The sequence below is a fragment of the Anser brachyrhynchus genome (assembly GCF_964034855.1).
Source record: "Anser brachyrhynchus genome assembly, chromosome: 4".
Taxonomy (NCBI): Eukaryota; Metazoa; Chordata; class Aves; order Anseriformes; family Anatidae; genus Anser; species Anser brachyrhynchus.
This window is the reverse complement of record NC_137698.1, coordinates 52,290,172-52,310,729: the sequence shown is the minus strand read 5'-3', so window position 1 is coordinate 52,310,729 and position 20,558 is coordinate 52,290,172. Positions and strand designations below refer to the sequence as shown.

The following is a 20,558-nucleotide window of genomic DNA, read 5'->3' as shown; positions in this document are numbered from 1 at the left end:
TTAAATTATTTGTTGAAATTATTTATTTTATTTTTAATATTTTATTTATTTTTATTGCAGTAGTGTCCATAAACATTAATCAGTCAGTCATGACATCCTTATATTGGGCATACAAAAGATGCTGAAGAAACCAGGACCTTGTTCCAAAGAACTAATGAAGATGTAGCCATATTTTTCCTAATTATGTGTGTTTACTTCCCTTCATACATGGTATCTATTGAAGCAATGCAGATACTTTCTTTTGTTGCAGTATTTGACCAGCCTATTTTACAGGAGCTTTTGATTGCAAAATCAAACTGGAAAGGTAGGAACAACTTTTTGACTTCTAAAGCTATCACGAGTCTTCACATCAAAATTCTTTTTTCAATTTTGCTCCATCTCTTTCTTATCCTGCAGTGGAAGAGCTTCGCAACTCCTTAAAACTCCCTGTAGATTATTCTGATCCTAACATAGACAATACTGAACTTCTATAACCACACTCTACCCTGTCTCAGATCACTTTAGCCCTAACTTTGCTGCCTCTGCTAAGCATATTCAAATATTTTACCTTGCAGAGCAGAGAAGTCTTTGTACTTAGTGTACGTTCTATGACATTTTCTGTAGTTGTTGAAATCAGCTACACATATACACAAGAAATACAAAAGAAAGTTACAAGCTGGAATTCTGTCTTCCTTTTCAAGAACTATACAAAGAACTAGAGAGGCATAACCAAAATGAAGTCCAAATTCTGTCTCCATATTCTCAGGTAATTTTGGAACAAAACGGATACAGTTGCTGAAAGGAGGATTTCTGCTTATGGAATATTGCAAAAATTAGAAAGGGGTTTTTGCATTTTGAGGAATGAATAATAGAAGACAAGCCAAATTTTTGTGTTAAAAAGTTTTGCAGTTTAATGCTAACTGGAAAACTCCTTTAGTATATAGTGAGATCATGGTCAACATAATTATCACCCCTTCCTACTCCTCTGCATTTAGTATCCTTCAATTTGCATCTGTTCATTATATCCGCCCCCCCCCCCAAAAAAAAAAAAGTTTTTTAAAACTATTTCTTCAATATTCATAGAGACAAAATGCAGTGAGAAACGCATTACTGATTTCTACCCCAGTTCATGCATCACAGTGCCAGTGAAATTCCCTTTTAGTAGGGATAAATAAATTTAAGAATCTTACATTACATGAATTTAAAAAATGAAATGGCTGCTTCTAGAATGCTCTGAATAGTTTTTTACTTTCCAATTTATCTCATTCTCCTGCCTCATTTCTTTCACATTAAAAATGAACATTTCATTATCAGCCAAGAGAAACAGAGGATCATAGAATTCATAGAATAAAACTGTGGATGGGCCTCAGGAAGGAAGAAAAATTATTCCAAGCAGTTTGTGAGATTAGGTGGTCAGAAATAAAGACAAAACTTCGTCCTCAGTTTTTAGATTGTGACAGTCAGATCTGAAAGAAATTCCCTGAAAGACCTTTTTTTCAACAACTTCATTAATTGCAGAGAAGAATGATGGTAATTTATGTGTTTCAACTTCTTTTGGAATGCAGATGTTTAAACTGGAGTAAGAAGATCCAAAGAACTTTCCTAAGGAAAGGAGGCTTATGTAATCACACCATGTATGTATCTTTTGAATACATTGTCCTATAACCACTGTGTCTGACAGCACTAGAGTTTTCTAAATGAACTGAATTCCTTTATTTTTCTTAAAAATAGCAGTCATTATAGAAATACTTGAAAAATTCTCTCACTGAAAGGCTGTGATCTGAACCTGTCCTTCACCAGAAGCAAAAGAATTATATATGAAAAATACCTTCAAATGTTGAAAACATGACAATCAAGTCTAGTTCAGGACAAACGTATTTGGAAAAACATGGTCTGGGGTTCAGGAAACTTCTTGGTTTCCTTTTTTTTCCCCCCACACAATCCATCATAAGACAACTAGTAAGTAGCTGTGAAAACTTACGTCCTCACATGCTTTCTTTCAATCACACTAAATAATCAGTTTACTTACAAAAACCTCTTTTCTGTGACTCACAAGTTCTTATGCAAACAGTATTCTCTTGAGAAAATTCCTCCTCAGATGACACCAATTCCTATAACAGCAGTCTCTAACCACTGTATACAACAATGTCAGTATGTATTTATTTATTTCAAGTAACAGCTCATCAGTCAGATAACCCAATGCTATGGTAAATATCACCTCCATTTCTCCAACTTTTTTTTAAGGACTAATAAAACTCACCTTACAATTTCCTTTGTGAATGCAAAGACCTGCCAGCCTTAGCAAGTGTTATTTGAAAAGCAAGGCAAGTCTATTTGACAAACAGTTTTAGCTAAAGGCACTTCAGAATAAAGCAGTCAATGGTAGGTTCTGTAAGAAGAGTAAAATGCAAAATTTTCTTACTTTCACTGCAGTTTTCTTCATCACTTCCATCTTTACAGTCATTATCTCCATCACACTGGAATGCACTAGGAATGCATTGTCCATTTTTGCACTCTACCAGACCCTGACTATGACAAGCTGGGGAAAAAATGATATCTTCATCAATGTTGGTTAATAAAGGTCTCAGTTATTTTTGAACATCATAATGAAGTTATTTTAGGAGAAGCTGATAACACTGCTTAGTACTGAAGGTCAGAAGACATTCTTCATTATATGTAAAATATGCATTCAATAGCCTACAGCTGTGCTGATCTTTAACTGCAAGGACTGAAACTGTATATGTCAGGTATTAGTAGCAGGCTGAGATGAAGGTTCAGCTGTTTTCAAGGAAAAAAAAGTTACACTCATATAAAAATTCTGTCACCTTTTCTTTGCCCACGTTTACATTCCCTTATTTAGATTAGGTTCTTAGATTTCAGGGGGAATTGTAGGATAGCAGTTGCAAGATCAAGCACTAAAAGGCAGCAAGATACTAGAGTCAAAGCTGCATGATAGATTTTGCAATTTCAACCATTATTCTAGTGTAGCTCTTGTGCAGGTATACATCATCGCTGTTGAAACAGAAGTCCAAACCCTAACAAGGTGTGATAAGTAGCATACAAACACATCAGAAAGCTGTCACAAACTCCAAATGCCTACAGTTTAAGAGGGTATATACATTCATTCATCACACTTTAACAGAAACACCACAATTAACAGAAAGCTAACAGACCAATGTTGGTACTTCTCAACAATGACAACAAACATTGAATTTGCTACAACCAGAAGGAATATCTGCTAATTGCAAACTTCTGAAATCAAATGATTTTGCTTTACAAGCACTATGTATGTGTACTTCTTATCTTAAATTTTGGTTTTGATTCTTAAAGAAAGAAAAAAAAGAAAAAAACATTTAGAGATTAAGAGAACTTACAGCAATTGATTTCATCTGATTTGTCTATACAGTCATGGTCACCATCACATACCCAATCAGCTGTTATACATCTCCCATCTCCACATTGATGGTGTGTCAATGGATTACAATCTAAATAAAATGTAAAAGTAAGTCCAAAAGAAGCACACAAACAAACAACACAGCTGGATAAAAAACTACCAAATGTATATTTTCTATTAATGATCAGTTCTGCTATGCCTATAAACTGATCATTCTTACTACTTAGCCATTATGCATTAGTAACTTACAATAAGTGTTTTTATATACCTACTGATTTTGGGAGCGGATAGTGGTTATACATGTTCTGAATTCTACTTAGTGATTTCTACTTAGATAGTGATGCATTTATTCTATCTCTCAGGTGCACAGTTGTTTCCATTTGCAAGTAAACAAGATTCTAAGATTTATCAAGTGGATTAAAACATCTTCTGGTTTCCCATCTCATGAGAAGATTTTCAGTTATCCAGTGTTTTCAGTTACCACCGAAGAAAATCATTCCTTACATTTATTTTTTTAACAAAAAAGGTAAAAAAAAAAAAAAAAAAAAAGTTTTCAACTAACACTTGGCACTTAGTCAAAAACTGCTATGTTTTTGCATACACACAGAATTTTCCATAAGAATGATCTAAAAAGAAAGTATTCCAATCTTCTTGCTCCTTCTACACAAATGCTTCCACAAATAAAGAAAAGCATTCTACTGAGTAGGCTGTGTAAAGGAAATACACATAGTTGAAAATGTTTGACAGGCTTAAGGGAGTAATAATTATCTAACTATACCTGCACTTTAGCTTTGGCGTAGGGTTTCTTAAAGGATTAGTAGTGGGAGGAGAAGGAGGGTGTGGGTTGATGATTTCTGACATTTCCATTTCTCTCCAATCCGATTCACAGCTATACTAAGTATGAAGCATAAAGCGTGGACCACACAGACAGTTAGGATCTCAAAAATGTTATAAAAATCTATCATAGGTCAAGAAGGAAATGCTCACAACATATATTACAAGCAGAAGTAACCGCCTCCACTCAGAACCTGGTGGAAGCTTAATAAACATGGTTAACATGGCTCTAACTGTACCAGTATATATATTTCACTAATGTCACCATGCTAGCCTTGATCACTAAATTTTTAATAAGCTTGGAGCATGAGCAGAGTAAGTTCGTGCGTGTCTGCAGTTTGCCATGGAGACATACTTAATGAATTGTTCACAAAGTGCCTGAATGGTAATATTTAAGGATAAAGGTAAACCCCATGCCTTGGCCATACACATAAAGTATTGTAAATTACAGTATGTTCATAAATTATACAAGTTCAAAATGTCTTGCAAATACAGATAAATTGGTAGGGAAAAAGATTTGTACCATGGTCCAGCATTAACTCCAGGAACAGCTGCTCTAGTCTGTGATTAATTCACTCCCCCCCACTCAGGGCCAAATCAGCTGGGTTCATTTATAGTCTTCTTCAGCCAGTTAAGCCAATTCTGTCTGACTTTACATCAAAATAGATAGGGAACATAGACCCAGTCCACTCTGCCAAATCTGCTCTGAAACTCTTTTATAGTCTGTACAAAATGTTAGATCTTTAATTTTGTATAGAAAATTTATCTCAACATAAGAATGCTAGGAGTCAGATTAAGCAAAGTCTTTCAGGAAAGCAAGTTTATGAAAGAAAACACAAAACAACTAACACCAACTGAAAGTAATGAAAAACCTTTGAGTATTTTTTATTTGGAGAAGAAACGTAAAAGAAATCTCTGAAAAAAAATATGTTCTGATTTTTAGTCTTGAAATTCTCTGTGTTTTTTCTGTAAAAAGCAAAAGAAAAAATATGAAAAATAATATTTTAACTTTTAAAAAATTATTTTAAAGTTAACAATTATTCTCAGCCACCATGCTAGGAGGAAAAGTTAGAAAAAAAATAAGGCTTTCAGAGTTTCCAAATATTTGCACAAGATGGTAATTCTTTTTTATGGCAAAACTTAATTTTTCTTCTATGAAAACAAATACAGGCAGGACAAAATATAGTAAGGCAGAATTTACAAAGTCAATTGAAAACAGAATTTGAAAGAAACAGAATTGAATCATCAAAACATGCAAGTTTTCAATGAAGCTAACGTAAAAACAATTCAGTTGTGAAACTGTTGGCATCACAAGTGTAATCCCTCTTATGATTTACTTTAGTCTCAGTCAAATTTGGTCAAGCTAGCAAAAAAGTAACCATAACATCTTGAATAAGTTCAAAAGAGATTTCAGGCCCTTCAGGGTCTTGAGTTGATTGGTTAAGGGATCAGGAGCACAGGTAGTATTTTCCTCTGTCCTTCCAGTTGCAGGGAACAATATGGAAGAAAGAGATCCAGCTTATCTATACATGGCTCCAAGGCCAGTGTCACTGGCAGAATTGGGTTGTTTTGTTTTGTTTTTTTTAATCACAGGATGGTATCCACAACACCAGGCCTGACAGTGCCTGCTGTGATACACTTTTCTCAAAGGGGTGCTACAAAAGTCCTTCAGTCTGCTCCACAATGTGCTGAGTACACTGGAGCACATTTGAAATGTTTCTACACTAGTGCATACAGCATAAGGAATAAGCAAGAAGCTTTGGCTCAGTCCCAGAGCTGCAAAATCATTGGTGTAAGTGAGAACTGGTGGGAAGAGGCCTGTGACTGGTGTTCTGTGATGGACAGTCATGGGCTTTTCAGAAGGGATAGGCAGGGCAGGCAAGGAATAGGGGTGGCACAGTATGTAATGGAGAGGCTTGATTGCACCAAAACTTTGACATTGGATATGGGAAGAGCAGAATTCAGGCTGCTTAAGGAACTATTTAGTGAGGTCTTCTGGTAATCTGCTTCTGAAGGTATTTCTGAAGGACCTTTTTGAAAAATTCATCAATGCTGATCACTTTTAAAGAGTCATCTCTTAAAAGCACAGAAGATAATTCCAAAGTTTCAGAAGTCAAGCAAGCAGGGCAGAAGGCTGCCTTGGCTGAGCAGGGATCTTCTTTTAGAATTTAGGCAGAAAAGGAAATGTATGCACAGCGGAAACAAGGCCAGGCAACAGGAGGACTACAGAGATGCTGTTCACCACTGTATAGAGATGCTGAACACCATTGGCTGTTTGCCATGATTACCATCTTAGGCAATACTGCTATTGCCATTGAGGGAATGGCTCAACTAGAGCTGAAGCTGGCCAGTAGGGGACAACAAAAAGGGCTTTTCAAGTATGTTAACAGCAAGAAGAGGATCAGAGGTATCATTGGTCTATTACTTGGTGAGGTCAGTCACTTCACAAACAGGGATGTAGACAAAGCAGAGACATTTAATACCTTCTTCACCTCTGTTTTCAACACTGATAATGGGCCCTGAGACTCCTGAGTTGGAGGACTTTGACTGGGGAAATGATAAACTCCCAGATGACTCTGAACTTGTGTGGGATTTGATGCTCCAGCTGAATGCACATAAATTGATGATGCCCACTGGGATTCATTCAAGGGTACTCAAAGAGCTGGCTGATGTTATCTGGAGACCTCTCAACTATTTTTCAATGGTCTTGGGAATCTGGAGAAGTCCTAGTCAACTGGAAGCTGCCAAACGCTATCTCAATTCTCAAGAAGGGTAAGTAAGAAGACACCAGTAATTACAGTAATTATAAAGTAATTATCTCACTTCAGTGCCTGGTAAAATTATGGACAAGATTGTTGTGGGAGTTATTGAAAAACACTTGAAAGACAATGCAGTCATTGGTCATAGCCAACATGGGTTCACGAGGGGAAAGTCCTGCTTAACTAACTTAATTCCCTTTAATGACAATGTTACCCACATAGTTGACCAAGGGAAGCCAGTTGTTGTAATCTTTTTGGATTGCAGCAAAGTTTTAGCGCTGTCTCTCACAGTATCCTTCTGGACAAAATGTCCAGCGTAACAGCTAGGCAAGTACATAATACAATGGATGAACAATTGGCTGACAGATTGGGCTCAAAGGGTTATAGTAAGTGGGGTGCATCTGTCTGGAAGCCAGTCACTAGTGGGGTCCCCCAGGGCTCAATTTTCAGACCAGTTCTTTTCAATGTTTTTATAAATGATCTGGACATAGGAACTGAATGGACACTAAGTAAGTTTGCAGATGGTACTAAATCAGGAGGAGCTGTTGACTCCCTTGAGGGTAGACAGAGAGATCTTGACAAATTATAGTGCTGGGCAATCACCAACTGTATGAAACTTAACAAGAGCAAATGCTGGATTCTGCACCTGGGAGAGGGTAATCCTGGCTATACATATTGGCTGGGGGGATGAGAGCCTGGAGAGCAGCCGGCGGAAAGGGATCTGGGGGTTTTGTTCGCTGGCAAGATGAAAATAAGTCAACAGTGTGCCCTGGCAGACATAATGGCCAACTGTATATTGTGCATTAAGCACGGTATAGTTTATGGTTAAGGGATGTTCTGTTCTATTTAAGAAACATGCATCAGGAGTTAACTAACTTGCTCATGATTTAATAATGGCATTGTAAGCAAGAGAGATACATCTAGAAGAAGTTATAATTGCACCTTTATCTTATGAATATTGGTTTAATAGATACAAAACACCATTAAACTTCTTGGTCAGGATGATGGTTGGACTTGGTGATCCTAAAGGTCATTTCCAACCTAAATGAAATTATTCTAAGAATGATTCTAAAGCAAATTACAAACCAGAATATTTCTTCAAAGTACCATTAGTTCCAAGGTTTGGATTAACCCAGAACTCTACATTTAAACCGTTCCAAATTGCATATAAAAAACTGTGAACTGTTTTTACTTTTCCCAAAGAGAGTAACATCAGGGTATACTACTCTTGTAGTAGTTTAAGGAAAATTATAACCGTCTTAGACAATAGTGCTATCTTAAAGACTTTAGAAAAGTGTAAAGCTTTTATTTACCACAGTTCTGTTCATCACTAAGGTCTCCACAGTCATCATATCCATCACATACAAAGGTATAATTGAGGCATTTTCCTGTGTTACAACGAAATACATCATCACTGCAGTCTGCAAAACAAATTTTTGTAAAACGTTAACATGACATTGGGCTGGTTTCTTATAAAATATGAACACTGGAATTTACTGACTTAAACAACATTAGCTAGAGAAAGAAAAAATTTATAGGTCTGAAATAATATTCAGTGTGTACCAGTTTATTAGAATCTAACACAGAAGAAAAAGAAAAATCAAAAGCAATTTTTAGACATATTTTTTTTTTCTACTAATTGTTTTCTGTCTATATGATCAATACTAAGAGGTGGTTGAAATCTCTGTACCATAAAAAGTATGTTTGATTTCTCTTGCTCTCCTTTTATCTTCCACACACTAATAAATGCAAGTCAGTCATCTGGGAGAAATTTCTTGAGACAGTAAAGACAGCACTCAAAATTTATTCAGGCTGTGGAAGGAAATGAATAATGAAAGATATACTAAGGAATTGGAACATTTCATTCTGGTTACAGATTACTACTTGGTAAATAAGCAAGGAATTAGATGAGTTGTGAGAAAACAGAATGTCGTTTCAATCTTGCTGACCAAGATGTTCATGAGAAGATTTCAAGGCACAGATGATTTGATCCCAGGTTATGTAAATGGTAGAAACACAGAATGCCTTTTCCAGTAATAGACGTGTTGTTTGGAAAGACTAAGAAATTAAGAATGAGAACATGTTGTAAGATGGAAGGAAATCAGCGGCTGCATTGTTTCCAGAATGAAAAATATACCCAAAATCTCACCATGATCACATATTCAAGGCTAAAATACTGTTCAACTGTTTTGGAATTCAAGTTGAACAACCTTATGAAGAAAGACATTAATTCTCATTTATATGTCATCATCATATGGCTTGTGCACAAAAGTGACATGAATTATTTAAGATCTTATTTTTAAGTAAAGCTTTTCCTAGTCAAGTAAGAGACTTTGTTTACTCACGTTATCAGCCACATCCAGACATAGTACTGTGAGTCAAAGACTAGTGAGTCAGCCAGAATAACCCATTTTCATATAAATAACATTAATTTCTCTGATCTCAGTGATTATTTTTTTCCAGCTGCCTTTCATAATTGAAATATATTTTTCCAAACAAGTAAAAAATATGGTAAACAGTTCTAACTTCCTAACACTGGCTGAAGAGAAAGTGCCCTGGTTAACATACAGAACAAAATATTTAATTACTTTATACATACAAAGTTAATAAGGAAGGTTGTGGGTGTCATGGGGTAAATTACTGGGAGAGTCCTGAGCACCTGAGGTGGGTATTAGGTGGAGCTGAATCTTCTAACAGCAAAATCAAGATCCCCTGACCCTGCTTTTGAGCCTGCCTTTGATCTTACAGTGGTTTCAAAGGATTAACTGTTCCTGACACAGTTTTGAGCTTGGAAGATGGCCTGATGCCTTCTTATCAAGGTATTCTTAGCACTGACAACCCTAACCAGGTTTAGCCTTTCTTTCCATGGCTGAGGCCTGCAATAACACTCTGAAAAATATTTTCTGAAAATACCTAAAACGTGTAAATAATATCAGGTTCAGTAAAAAAAACATGGGACCTACTTTATAGTTAGGAAACTGGAGAGAAGAGAAAGTAGAATTGGTTGTGCCTGGTCCCATGAGTAAAAACTTTTGATTACAAATACACAGTTGGAAAATGACTGGCCTGGTTTCACTGCCCTCCTATAGGCTTTTCCTTTGCCTCTATCTTTCCAAGGGAGAATCCTAAGCTATATAACAACTGGGTGGACAATCCCTCCTTCCCGTTGAAGCTATGCCACTGCAGCCAAGGAAGTTCTTTGTGTCCGTTTTTACTGGGACACCTAAATATTTTACAAGAGCTCTTTCCTGGACTGCACACGGAAATTGCTCAGAGAACAGGGACTGGAACCCAGGTTTCTCCCCTCAGCTGAGCTGCGCAAACACTAAGGAAGAGAATCAAGCTACCACTTGTTTAGCTCTTGGCTTGAGACTCCTGCGTTCATGATTCCACGGTGATCCAGCTTTGAAAGAAATATGTGCTTCTAAGTATATTATACACCAGCAGGTGCAGCATTCTCCCAGAAGGTATGCAGTGGGGTTTCTAACCCTCCACATGAATGTAGGCCAAGTCTTCCATCTCTTAAGTGAGTGCTCTAACTGCTGTGTTTCTCGAGGCTTTTCCAAACTCAGCTCTAGAACATGAACAAAAGCATCACTTCAAGCCTTTCTGCCACAGAAGCATTTATGCTTTCTACTAGTTTCACATCATCTTAGAAAGTCCAAACATAATTTGAAGGACAATGTTTCAGGGAATGAAGCACAATACTATGGCTAGACCACGAGTTTTGTAGTCAATAGTTAGTTTAGCTTTAAAAGAATAAAAGGCATGAAACAGTAAATACCAAAAACCCCAAACTAAATCAAAATATGTATGTTCTAGTTTCACGTGAGAAGAATAATAGCATCTGAGAGTAAAAATCTAAACATTATTTGTTTTGAATATGAAACAGCATGAAGTACTCTGGCAACCTTTATCCTTATTGATCAATTCACAACTCTGACAGTTTCTGTCCTTCTATTCCTCCTCCTGCAAATGAAAAAAAAAGCTGTTTTTTACTATGATGTTTCCTCTCATTAAATTCACTGTTTAATTTCCATTCATACCCCCATTCATGTTTACATTCATACCTCTGCAGCTGCAGCAGTGATACTTAAAACACAGAATCACAGAGTCATAGAATGGCTTGGGTTGGAAGGCATCTTAAAGACCATCCAGCTCCAGCCCCTGCCTTAGGCATGGACACCTCCCACTAGACCAGGCTGTCCAAAGCCCCATCCAGCCTGGCCTTGAACACTGCCAGGGATGGGGCATCCACAGCTCCTCTGGGCAACCTGTTCCAGCACCTCACCACCCTCATAGTAAGATCATCTAGTCCAATCCCCCTGACGGAGCAGCAATACCTAGATCAGGTCACACAGGAGTGCATAAGAGTTCTCTCACTGTGAGTGAGAACTCTCAATGAGTTCTTCTCCCAGTCGGCCCTCATGTCTGGGATTGCACTAACCCAGGTGCAGCATCTTGCACTTCACCTTGTTGAACTTCATTAGATTCACGTGGACCCAATTTTCAAGCTTGTCCAGGTCCCTTTGGATGGCATCCCTTCCTTCTGTTGTATCAACTGCAACACTCAGCTTGGTGTCATCTGCAAACTTGCTGACTGCAGACTCGATCCTATTGTCTACGTCATTGATAAAGATATTGAATAGTACTGGTTCCAAGACAGACCCCTGAGGGACACCATTCATTAACAGCCTCCGCCTAGACACAGTTCCATTGACCACAACTCTCTGGGTGCAGCCATCCAGCCAATTCCTTATCCACCAAATGGTCCACCCTTTAAATCCATCTCTCGCCAATTTAGAGATCAGGATGTCACGTGGGACCATGTCGAAGACCTTATAGAAGTTCAGATAGGTGTCGTCAGTCGGTATTCCCTTGTCGACTGATGCAGTCACATGATAGAAGGCCATGAGACTGGTCAGGTGTGATTTGCCCTTGGTGAAGCCATGCTGGCTATCCCAGATCATTTCCTTGTCTTGCATGTGCCTTAATGGCAACTCTCAGGCCCACACAGGGTGAAGAAAAAGAATACAGATTTCTTTTCAAGGAAATAAGATTCATTTTGAATAAGGGAATATGAATCATAGAACGTGCTAGGTTGGAAGGGGCCTTAAAGATCATCTAGTTTCAGAAAGTCTAACAGTCTTAACATACTTTTCCATTAAGGTATTGGCAATAATATATAGACAGCTACTTACTTCCATCAGAAAAAGAGCACTTTGTATTTGTAACAGGCTCAACTTGAACTTCGTTCATGATGGGACAAGCCATGACAAAACACAAATTTCTATTCCATACTCCACTAAACCCAAGTATATTTTGAAGCCTAGACAATCTTTTGCATTCAACAACCCTTAGATCTCTGTTCACACATACCCAGCTTTCAGCATTTCACTACTACATCATATAACCTCCTGAGGGATGGAGGGATGTAAGAGAGACTGTTGCATTTGCTATATTATGTGTCAGACTTACTCATTAAGATCTTTCTGAGAGTTCCAGGTTTCAGCGCTGATAATTTATGCATTTGTAGATCAGTGTTACAGCTTCTTTCCTATTCACTTTCCTACGTGATAGCTGGCTGACCTGAATTCTGATTCCTCAGCTGGTTCCTTCCATTGCACAAGGTCACAGAATAAATGGCATAAGCAACATGATGAAAGCCTAAGTATCAGATTTGGGATGCAGCTGTGTAAAAAGGTGACATTTCTAAGTCATAGTAAATGAAACTGTACTTTCGAAATGAGGGACTGATTCTGCTATAGCCTAACTATTGCTTGCATAATACTTATGACCCACCACAGAAAGGAAGAGAAAAATGCATATCAAGAGCCAGGAGTAGAAAAGTAATCAATTTATTGATGTGGAATCTTAAAAAGCAGAATCCAGCAAGAACTATTGATGTAATAAAGATGAAAACTAGAGGCTTGTACATTTCATAGTATATATAATTTTCAACATTAAGACTAAGGAGGCACAACTGTTAGATTCACCTCACACAACTTTATAGACATCTACATAATTTAGTTTCTAAAGCATACAGTCCAAAATATCTGCTTCAGATCAGATGAATCATACATTAGAAGTCTCTGTTTCTCCCAGCTGATTCTCCACATATAGTTTAGACATTTAGCTCAAAAGAAGTCTACTGCACAGGGAAGGATGAGTCCCTCACTAAAGCATGTATCTTCATAACTAGAAGCCAGAGACATCTCTTCAGATTGGTGCATCTAAAAAAAGTGTAAGAAGTCCTATATTTTGGGATTGCAGATTAGGGAAGCTTCAACAGGAACCTGCATGTTCCAGGGGGAATGCATCTGGTTACACTTGCATTTGTAACCAGATTTTTACGTGGAGATTATGATTCAAACATGACTGAGCAAAACCTTTAAGACCAAAGGTATTGAGGTGAATGGGCTTCATCTCTTGTCATGTGGTCCCAATAGAATGAACTGATCAGGGCACTAAAACCAAATATCAATGCACTTATCAGGTGCATTGGAGTTAGCCCTAAAGTAGCAAACAAGCAAACTGCTGTGCTGTTACTGCAGTTGTCTTCTCTTTAACAAAATTGTGGGAGGAAATGTAGAGATGGGTAACAGAAATATTAAGATCAGCTTGAATTAACTATGAAACAAAATGTGTGTATGTGTGACAACATCAAAAGAAAGAGCAGAACAAGTGTTAAAGGAATGCTATTTGTTAATTGCTACAGAGCAGTGTAAATGTAATCTCATTTAAATGACCTGACAGCAAAAAGATAAAGAACAGCTTGACCTAAAGATAAGGAAACAAGATCAAGACCAACCCTGGAGAAACAAGGAAAGGGGAAAAAAAAAAAAAAAAGTGAGTTTCAGGAATATTTTCCAAAAAGTGCTCACTCCCTAGGACTGTAAATGCTTGTCTGAAGGTTAACTTCTCTTTGCCAATCGAGAAGAAACCAAAATGACACTAAGAAGACACAAAAGCAAGTGTTTTTCATCCTCCTTATCAAACACAAGAGACCCTGGCCAGACCACCTGAATACACACTGGAGGTGAGAAAATTAAATCAATGAGAATGACTGCAAATGAATGACATACGTTTTGTTTAGGATAAATACTGCCTTTCTTAACAATAAGATCTCCTCACTAAGTTTTTCCACACTAATTTCCTTCAGAAATAATGATTAATTTGAATGGTTTGATTTTCAAACAAAGCATAAAGGTAAATCATTTATGATAGAAAAAGAAGCTTCCCAAGGGCAAAAGAGGACAGAGCAGAATTGGCTGAGGAAAAGAGTTCCTGAGTTGGCTGGACTCAAACTTGTATAAAGGACCCAACCTGAAGGCCACAGTAGGCAAAGGCAGTTTTGTTTGTAAATCCTTTTCATTTCTATTCTGCTTTATCATGTTTCTTTCAGTTTTCTGTTTTAAATAATTAATTATTATTCTTTACCTTCTAATAAAACTTGACCACTTGATTTTTAAAAGTCTCTTAATCTCATTTGTGAAGTAACTGTGAAAGACTCTCCTTACAGTTCTAATTGACTCAGGATCTCCTAACAATCATGTAAATTGTGAGGAGTCTCATGTGCTCTTCACAAGAGTAGTAGAAATAGTTGTACTTCTGGGTAATTTCTGCTCCTTATCAGTCAGCTGTTGCAAAAGTTTGTTTGCTAGAGCAAAGAGTCCAAATATTCTTCTCCATATATATTCCCAACCCTTGTTGGTTACCTTCCTTATGCGGACAAAACAGCTGCTCAGCAATTAGTGGAGCAGAAATAAGCCTAGAACTGATCCATGTGCTTATACCCAGTTATCCTCTTCAGTACGTTTACTCTAAACCAAACCTGCTGATAGTTTCATAAGCTCCTTTTGCTCCATCCCCTAGAGTTAACAACAAATTTTTAAATAAATTTTATGTTAGATAAAACTTTCCTATAAAGCAAATAAAGTTTGGACATAATAACCAGGAATAAAACACTGCTGTGCACAAATCATAATTTTAGGGTTAGTATTGGCAATACAAATAACTAATACAAGGTAACAGTAATGTTGTCCTGAATGTCTTAATGGTGTATTTCCATACTTTAGTAAGTTTTGGTGAAAATGTTCCTCTAATTGTAGCGACTTCAGAATTTGAGAGGGGCATGGACTAAAGGAAAGACAATCTTTTACCAGGTAAACTTTCAGGCAAATAAATCCTGCTTCAGTGTTACTGTTTCTGCTGTGTAAATGCTGCTTATCTGACAAAAGTTTTTCTCCACCCCTACTCCCCAACTCTTACCAGGTGATCAAATAAAAGACATCCTCTACCTATAAACCCTGTGTCATTTTAAAGACAGACTTTCTTTTAAAAGTAGTCTTAACTCATGTCATTGATGCTTGTTTTTTCAAGGCATATAATGTTTTTATTCTTACATTACTAATTTCTTACTTTCCCATTTCTAATGGAACTTGGGACTGACAGGCAATTTTGAATTTTTTAGCTTACATTACAAACTACAAAATTAATGCCCAGGACTAGGGGCAACAATTTTCAGTTCATTAACAGAAGTGTTCTTTTTGGCATGTCACTGACCCATTTTTAAAAAGTTGCCCCAAAATATTTCCATGTGGCTCCTTTCAGAAATCTTAGCAGTTCTTAACTGCTAATGAAATCTGCTTCCAAGCATGAACTTTTATAGATTGAAATACAATCTGCAGCAAGAGTGAGCAAAGGTAAACAATGGCAACTGAGAAAGTCCAAATGTCAATATATGCAAATACTGTTCAAAGCTCTTATCCTGAAGCTTTTGGGCTTCCCTGAATGGATTCAGTGCTTTAAGAGAGCACTGCAGGATGTAAGAAACTTACTGCAATGGATCTCATCACTCCAGTCATCACAGTCATTGTAGCCATTACACTGCAGTTTCCCCGGGATGCAGATCCCACTGGCACACAAGAAACTCTCCTCTCCTCCACACAGTGCTGGAAAAGAGGAAAGGAAGAATACATATTAAACTTTAGATATATGTTAAAGAAATAAGCAGAAATGAAAGATATTTAGAAGATTGAGTCTTAATCGGTACACTTAAGCAACAAACCTCAAATTAATCAAATTCAAGCAAGTTCAAGCTGGCATTTTCATCTAACTTTTGTTATTTAAAAAAACAGGTATCTAGACTGAGTTAATCAGTACGATTCAATCTATTTCTGTCTCTAAAACGCACCTCTTCAGATTAACTCTTTTAATACTGATCTTAGGATAGGATTAAACAAACTCTTTCCATTAAATAGATGCATTGGATGAAATATCCAACTACAGTTACAACAAATAGATCTTCCCAGCCTAGGCATTCAGGCACAAAGTTACTAAGACTTAACAATGTCATAGCACAGATGCTTTCTATAGGGAAGGATTCTTCAAATATCCTTATAATTCCCAGAATGCTAAAAGACCATCATAAGTGTTATTCAATATATGGGGAATTGAGATACTTAAAGAGATGAAAAAGAACCACCCCAGAGCTTAGCATATCCACCGGGAGATGCCTTTGCAGAGCCGCAATGTTCAGAGACAGAAAACTCATAACACCTTCAGAATCAAGTCCTTCAAGGTTCTTAGAATATATAGACACAGATTACCAATAATTTGTCTATATCCTAGTCCTTGTAACAGAGACCAAAATTCCAAGCCTTTCCTTTAAAAGGACTTTATCTGAGAAAATTCCTATTAAGCACACATGTAGGGAAAGATATTAAGTGAAAATTACGTGATGATGCAAAATAAAGATGTCAAGTAAAAAAAAAAATATTCAGTATGGAATCTGTTTTCAAAAGCAACAGTTAGCAATAAGGCTACTCAACAAAGCTAAGCAAAATAGAAAGTTTTACGTTCAGTAAAAAAATCATCAGGAAAAAAAGAAGACAACTTTAGTTTAAGTATACATATCTGAAATGAGAAATAGCTTATGTATCCATGTGTAAAAACTTCAAGTTTAAACAGGAAAATCACAGGAAAGTTCAAAATTCTACTCAGAGAAGTTCCACTGTAATTCATGCTAAGTACAACAAAAATCTGTGACTGTAGCTTTCAAACTTTACCACAAAGCAAATCACAAGTATGACAAACCAGCAGTTTCAGCAGCAGCAATTAGAGAATCTCTTCCTCTGTTAACGTCATTTTGCACCTAATCAAAACATAGCTCCGTATTTCCTATTTAAAAAAAAATATAAATTTGCATTTTTCCCTGGATTGCAGTTCTTATTTCCTCTCATTTTACACTCTGAACCTGAAGCTTGACAGAGTCTGGAAGATATATTTTTAATCTACATCTCAAAAGAAAAAAAAGAAGTCTTATTGAGTGTTTTTAGCATAATTTTTTTTTCCTCAAAAAATGCTTGCCTACAAGCATATTCATTCAGAATACACATTAAAATCAAATTAAGTAAAAATAATTGAATATCCAAGTACTTAATTTTTAGTAGCACAAGCTTTTATGGCCTCAGTTTAACAATGCAGTTAATGATGAAAGAAAAAGCACAAAGGTAACACACTGCATATATTACAGAAGGCATTAATAAATCAATGACAATCATGATGTTTGTGTCAACACTTTACTTAGTGCTGCACTCAGTGGAATTCCTAATGTAGGTGTCCTACAGAACCTTTATCGTGAAAAGCAAAGTACTAACCACAATAACGTGCTCATTAAGCACAATCGTAGGCAAACAAAAACTAAGCTCAAGTGAAAGGTCAAGTGAAAGGTCAGTCCCCAAGCTCACACACTGCTAACACCCGATTTTAACTCCTCTTCCTGGAGCCAACATTTCATTTACAAAACGAGAGAAAGTTCTCTCTTCATAACAAGCTGTTATGAAGTAACTTAGAGCATACCTTTAATCTTATTTTATATATCTTCAGAAGATGCAAATATAAAAATGAAACAAAATGAAAAGCAAAATGATGCTGATGAAATCTGGGAATGTTTCACAAAGTATGCAGATACAATTTAAGGATATAAAAGATGAAAGGTAGAAAGAGATGAAAAACACAAAGTAGTAAATATTGACTCTCCATGATGACATCAATTTTTGTCTGCTTTTTTTAGTTTTTAAGCCATACTGTTTCATAGAATTTCAAGAATTCATTCTCTTGTGATGTTCCTTTTGATTTTAGTAAATGTATTTGACTGAGTAATGGAACAGCTTGCCCAGAGAGGCTGTGGAGTCCCCCTCCTTGAAGATATTCAAAAGCCACCTGGACGTGGACCTGGGCAACCTGCTGTGGGAGGCCATGCTTGAGCATGGGGTTGGACCAGATGGCCTCCAGAGGCCCCTTCCAACCTCAACCATTCTGTGGTTCTGTACCAAAAAAAATATATATTTTTTTTTCTTAAATTCTCAAGCATATGGCTTTTATTTAAAGATCTTATAGTGCTTTAGATTGGAGGATAGCAGGTGTTACGCCATTTTCTTTTTTTTAGATGTGAAAAGCTGTAAGATTAGAGAAAACTCGTTAGCCTTGGTACTATGAAGCTTATGCTGCAGGAGTCTTATGAACTTATTTTTACACAAATGAATTGATATTCAAGATTTCCAATAGGGACTGAAATGTATTTCCACTTTGGAAATAAAGCTCTCAGAGGAACACCACTGAATGCAAGAAAGCCACAAGAAAAACCTGAAAGATAAATCTCAATGGAAATAATAAAATTGTTGAGATAGAACAAATCCTTTTAAAATTGTCATCAATGAATGACCCATTTTAGAAAACAGGTAGTCATGAAAAGACTATTACACCTGTTAAATCTGCCCTTGAGATTAAAGAAGGAGCCTTTAATGTGCATACAAAAAATAAAATCATTTCTGCTCATGATCAGCCTTTCTGTATAGCAATTTGATATTCTTCACACTTTGCTGAACCACAAGTTGCACAGTGGATGCTGCGATGTACCACTGAGCATTTGACATTCAGAATATGGTTTTCAAAAACGATGAAACTGTTCCAGCTTGCACTGACTGCAAGTGCCATTAATTATCCAGATTTCCAATTTTATTTGTGGATCCAGTATAACTGTCCTTTCTATTGCATTATGGCAATAGATACACATGCACACACACAGCACTTTAATTTTTACTCCTGAATTTTGGCAAAGAGGATTATTTTCTTTCAACATATTTGCATGTTTTTCTAAGCCTGAAATATTATTTAATCATCCCCAAGAAATGGGGCAATCTTCTGTCAACAGACACACACACCCTTGTACAAAAATGTGTTTGTAATAAAAACATATGTGAATACTTTCAAAATCTTTTCTATTACATTCCCAGGTACACTCTCCACCTGGGCAGCATATGATCTTGACTTTGCTATAAAAATATTATTTTCTGGTTGTGTAATGGAGCCATGCAGTGGAAGCTACACATGCAAGTGATTTTACAGAAAGTTTCTAATTTCACAGAAGTGTGTTCAAAGTACATTATAGACTTTAAAACAATTTTTTTCTACTTGTTTGTGCTATTTAACATTTATGTCTCTTAATCAGATGTAAGGTGGGGAAAAACCAACAGCATCATCCTTTTTTTTTTTCTTTATAATGTGCTTTTCAGTAGGTTCCTCTCACTACTCACTGTGTGATTGGACGTGTTTCCTGACTTATACCTGAAGTGTTACAGGCTCACCTCTTTTCTTCCAGTTTTGGAAGGGTGTTACAAACTGCAAAATACATTAGACTTAACAGCAACATAATATTAGACAGTGTCCACATTTTTATTTTACCGGGGGAAAAAAGAGGCACTGAGAAATTAAGGTCAAAATTATAAGAAATAATGAATAATAATTTCCATTTTCCAATCTAAGACATTTTCAGTACGTTATTTTTTCTGTAAAGACTCATATTACATTCAGTTGTAACTTCAAGACCATACTTCAGTTGCAAATGAACCCCAGATATACACATTGCCTTACACATTGCGCTTTCCAGTCTCTACAACGAGTAAGCTCTATAGTGAGCCAGCATGAACTCTAATTCTCTGTAGACCAGCGTTTATCTCATAGACAATGACATCAGGTAAAAACAGAAGATCAAATAATCAAAATATTGTAATTCATCATACAAGAAAGTTATTTTAGGTTGGAAAGGAAACTTTAACTGACTTGAAAATCTTATATTCTTCTAAATTGGGTTTTTATGCAATTTCCTGCATGTTCAAAAAAGAATACAGCATAGATAGATCAAAAGGAACTATTAGAGGAACCATCTTGATTTGCTTATTGATCTCTGCCATCAGTACGGGTCTTCATTTGTAGTAAGGTAGCAACAATAACAGGCTTCTATGTTGCATGTGAATGTGCCAGTATGGCTTGGGAGAACAAAGGTAAAAAACAGCAAGGATATTTATCTGACTGTTTTTCTTAGACATCAGAAGAACAAAGTCTGGAATCCACATTCACTTCTAGGTTTTTTTCATGTTCTTATAAACCATTCTGACTCTTTCTTCCTAATACCTCCCTACCCTGTTCTGCTTCTATCCATTCTGATTTCCATCACAATCTACCCCATTTCTTTAGAAGCATCTTAGCATGCTTTTTAATGTGAACATCTTCTTTTTCGTATGTGAACA

At 36.5% G+C, this 20,558-nt stretch overlaps 1 protein-coding gene across 4 annotated transcripts in view; it reads right to left on the bottom strand.

Moving 5' to 3' along the window:
• The window catches only part of CORIN (corin, serine peptidase), a 134,739-nt gene that overhangs the window by 48,465 nt on the left and 65,716 nt on the right, over positions 1-20,558 (bottom strand). For 3 of the 4 annotated variants that reach the window (XR_013950425.1, XM_080590026.1, XM_080590025.1), the window contains exons 6-9: positions 15,807-15,920; positions 8,280-8,387; positions 3,354-3,464; positions 2,402-2,518 (exon numbers count right to left, since the gene is read on the bottom strand). Coding sequence is in view for 3 of the 4 variants with exons in the window: in XM_080590026.1 (XP_080446152.1) it covers positions 2,402-2,518; positions 3,354-3,464; positions 8,280-8,387; positions 15,807-15,920 (450 nt within the window). In the remaining variant the exon portion in view is untranslated. The remainder of the gene's footprint in view (positions 1-2,401; positions 2,519-3,353; positions 3,465-8,279; positions 8,388-15,806; positions 15,921-20,558) is intronic. The other variant, XM_080590027.1, reaches the window with a different exon arrangement.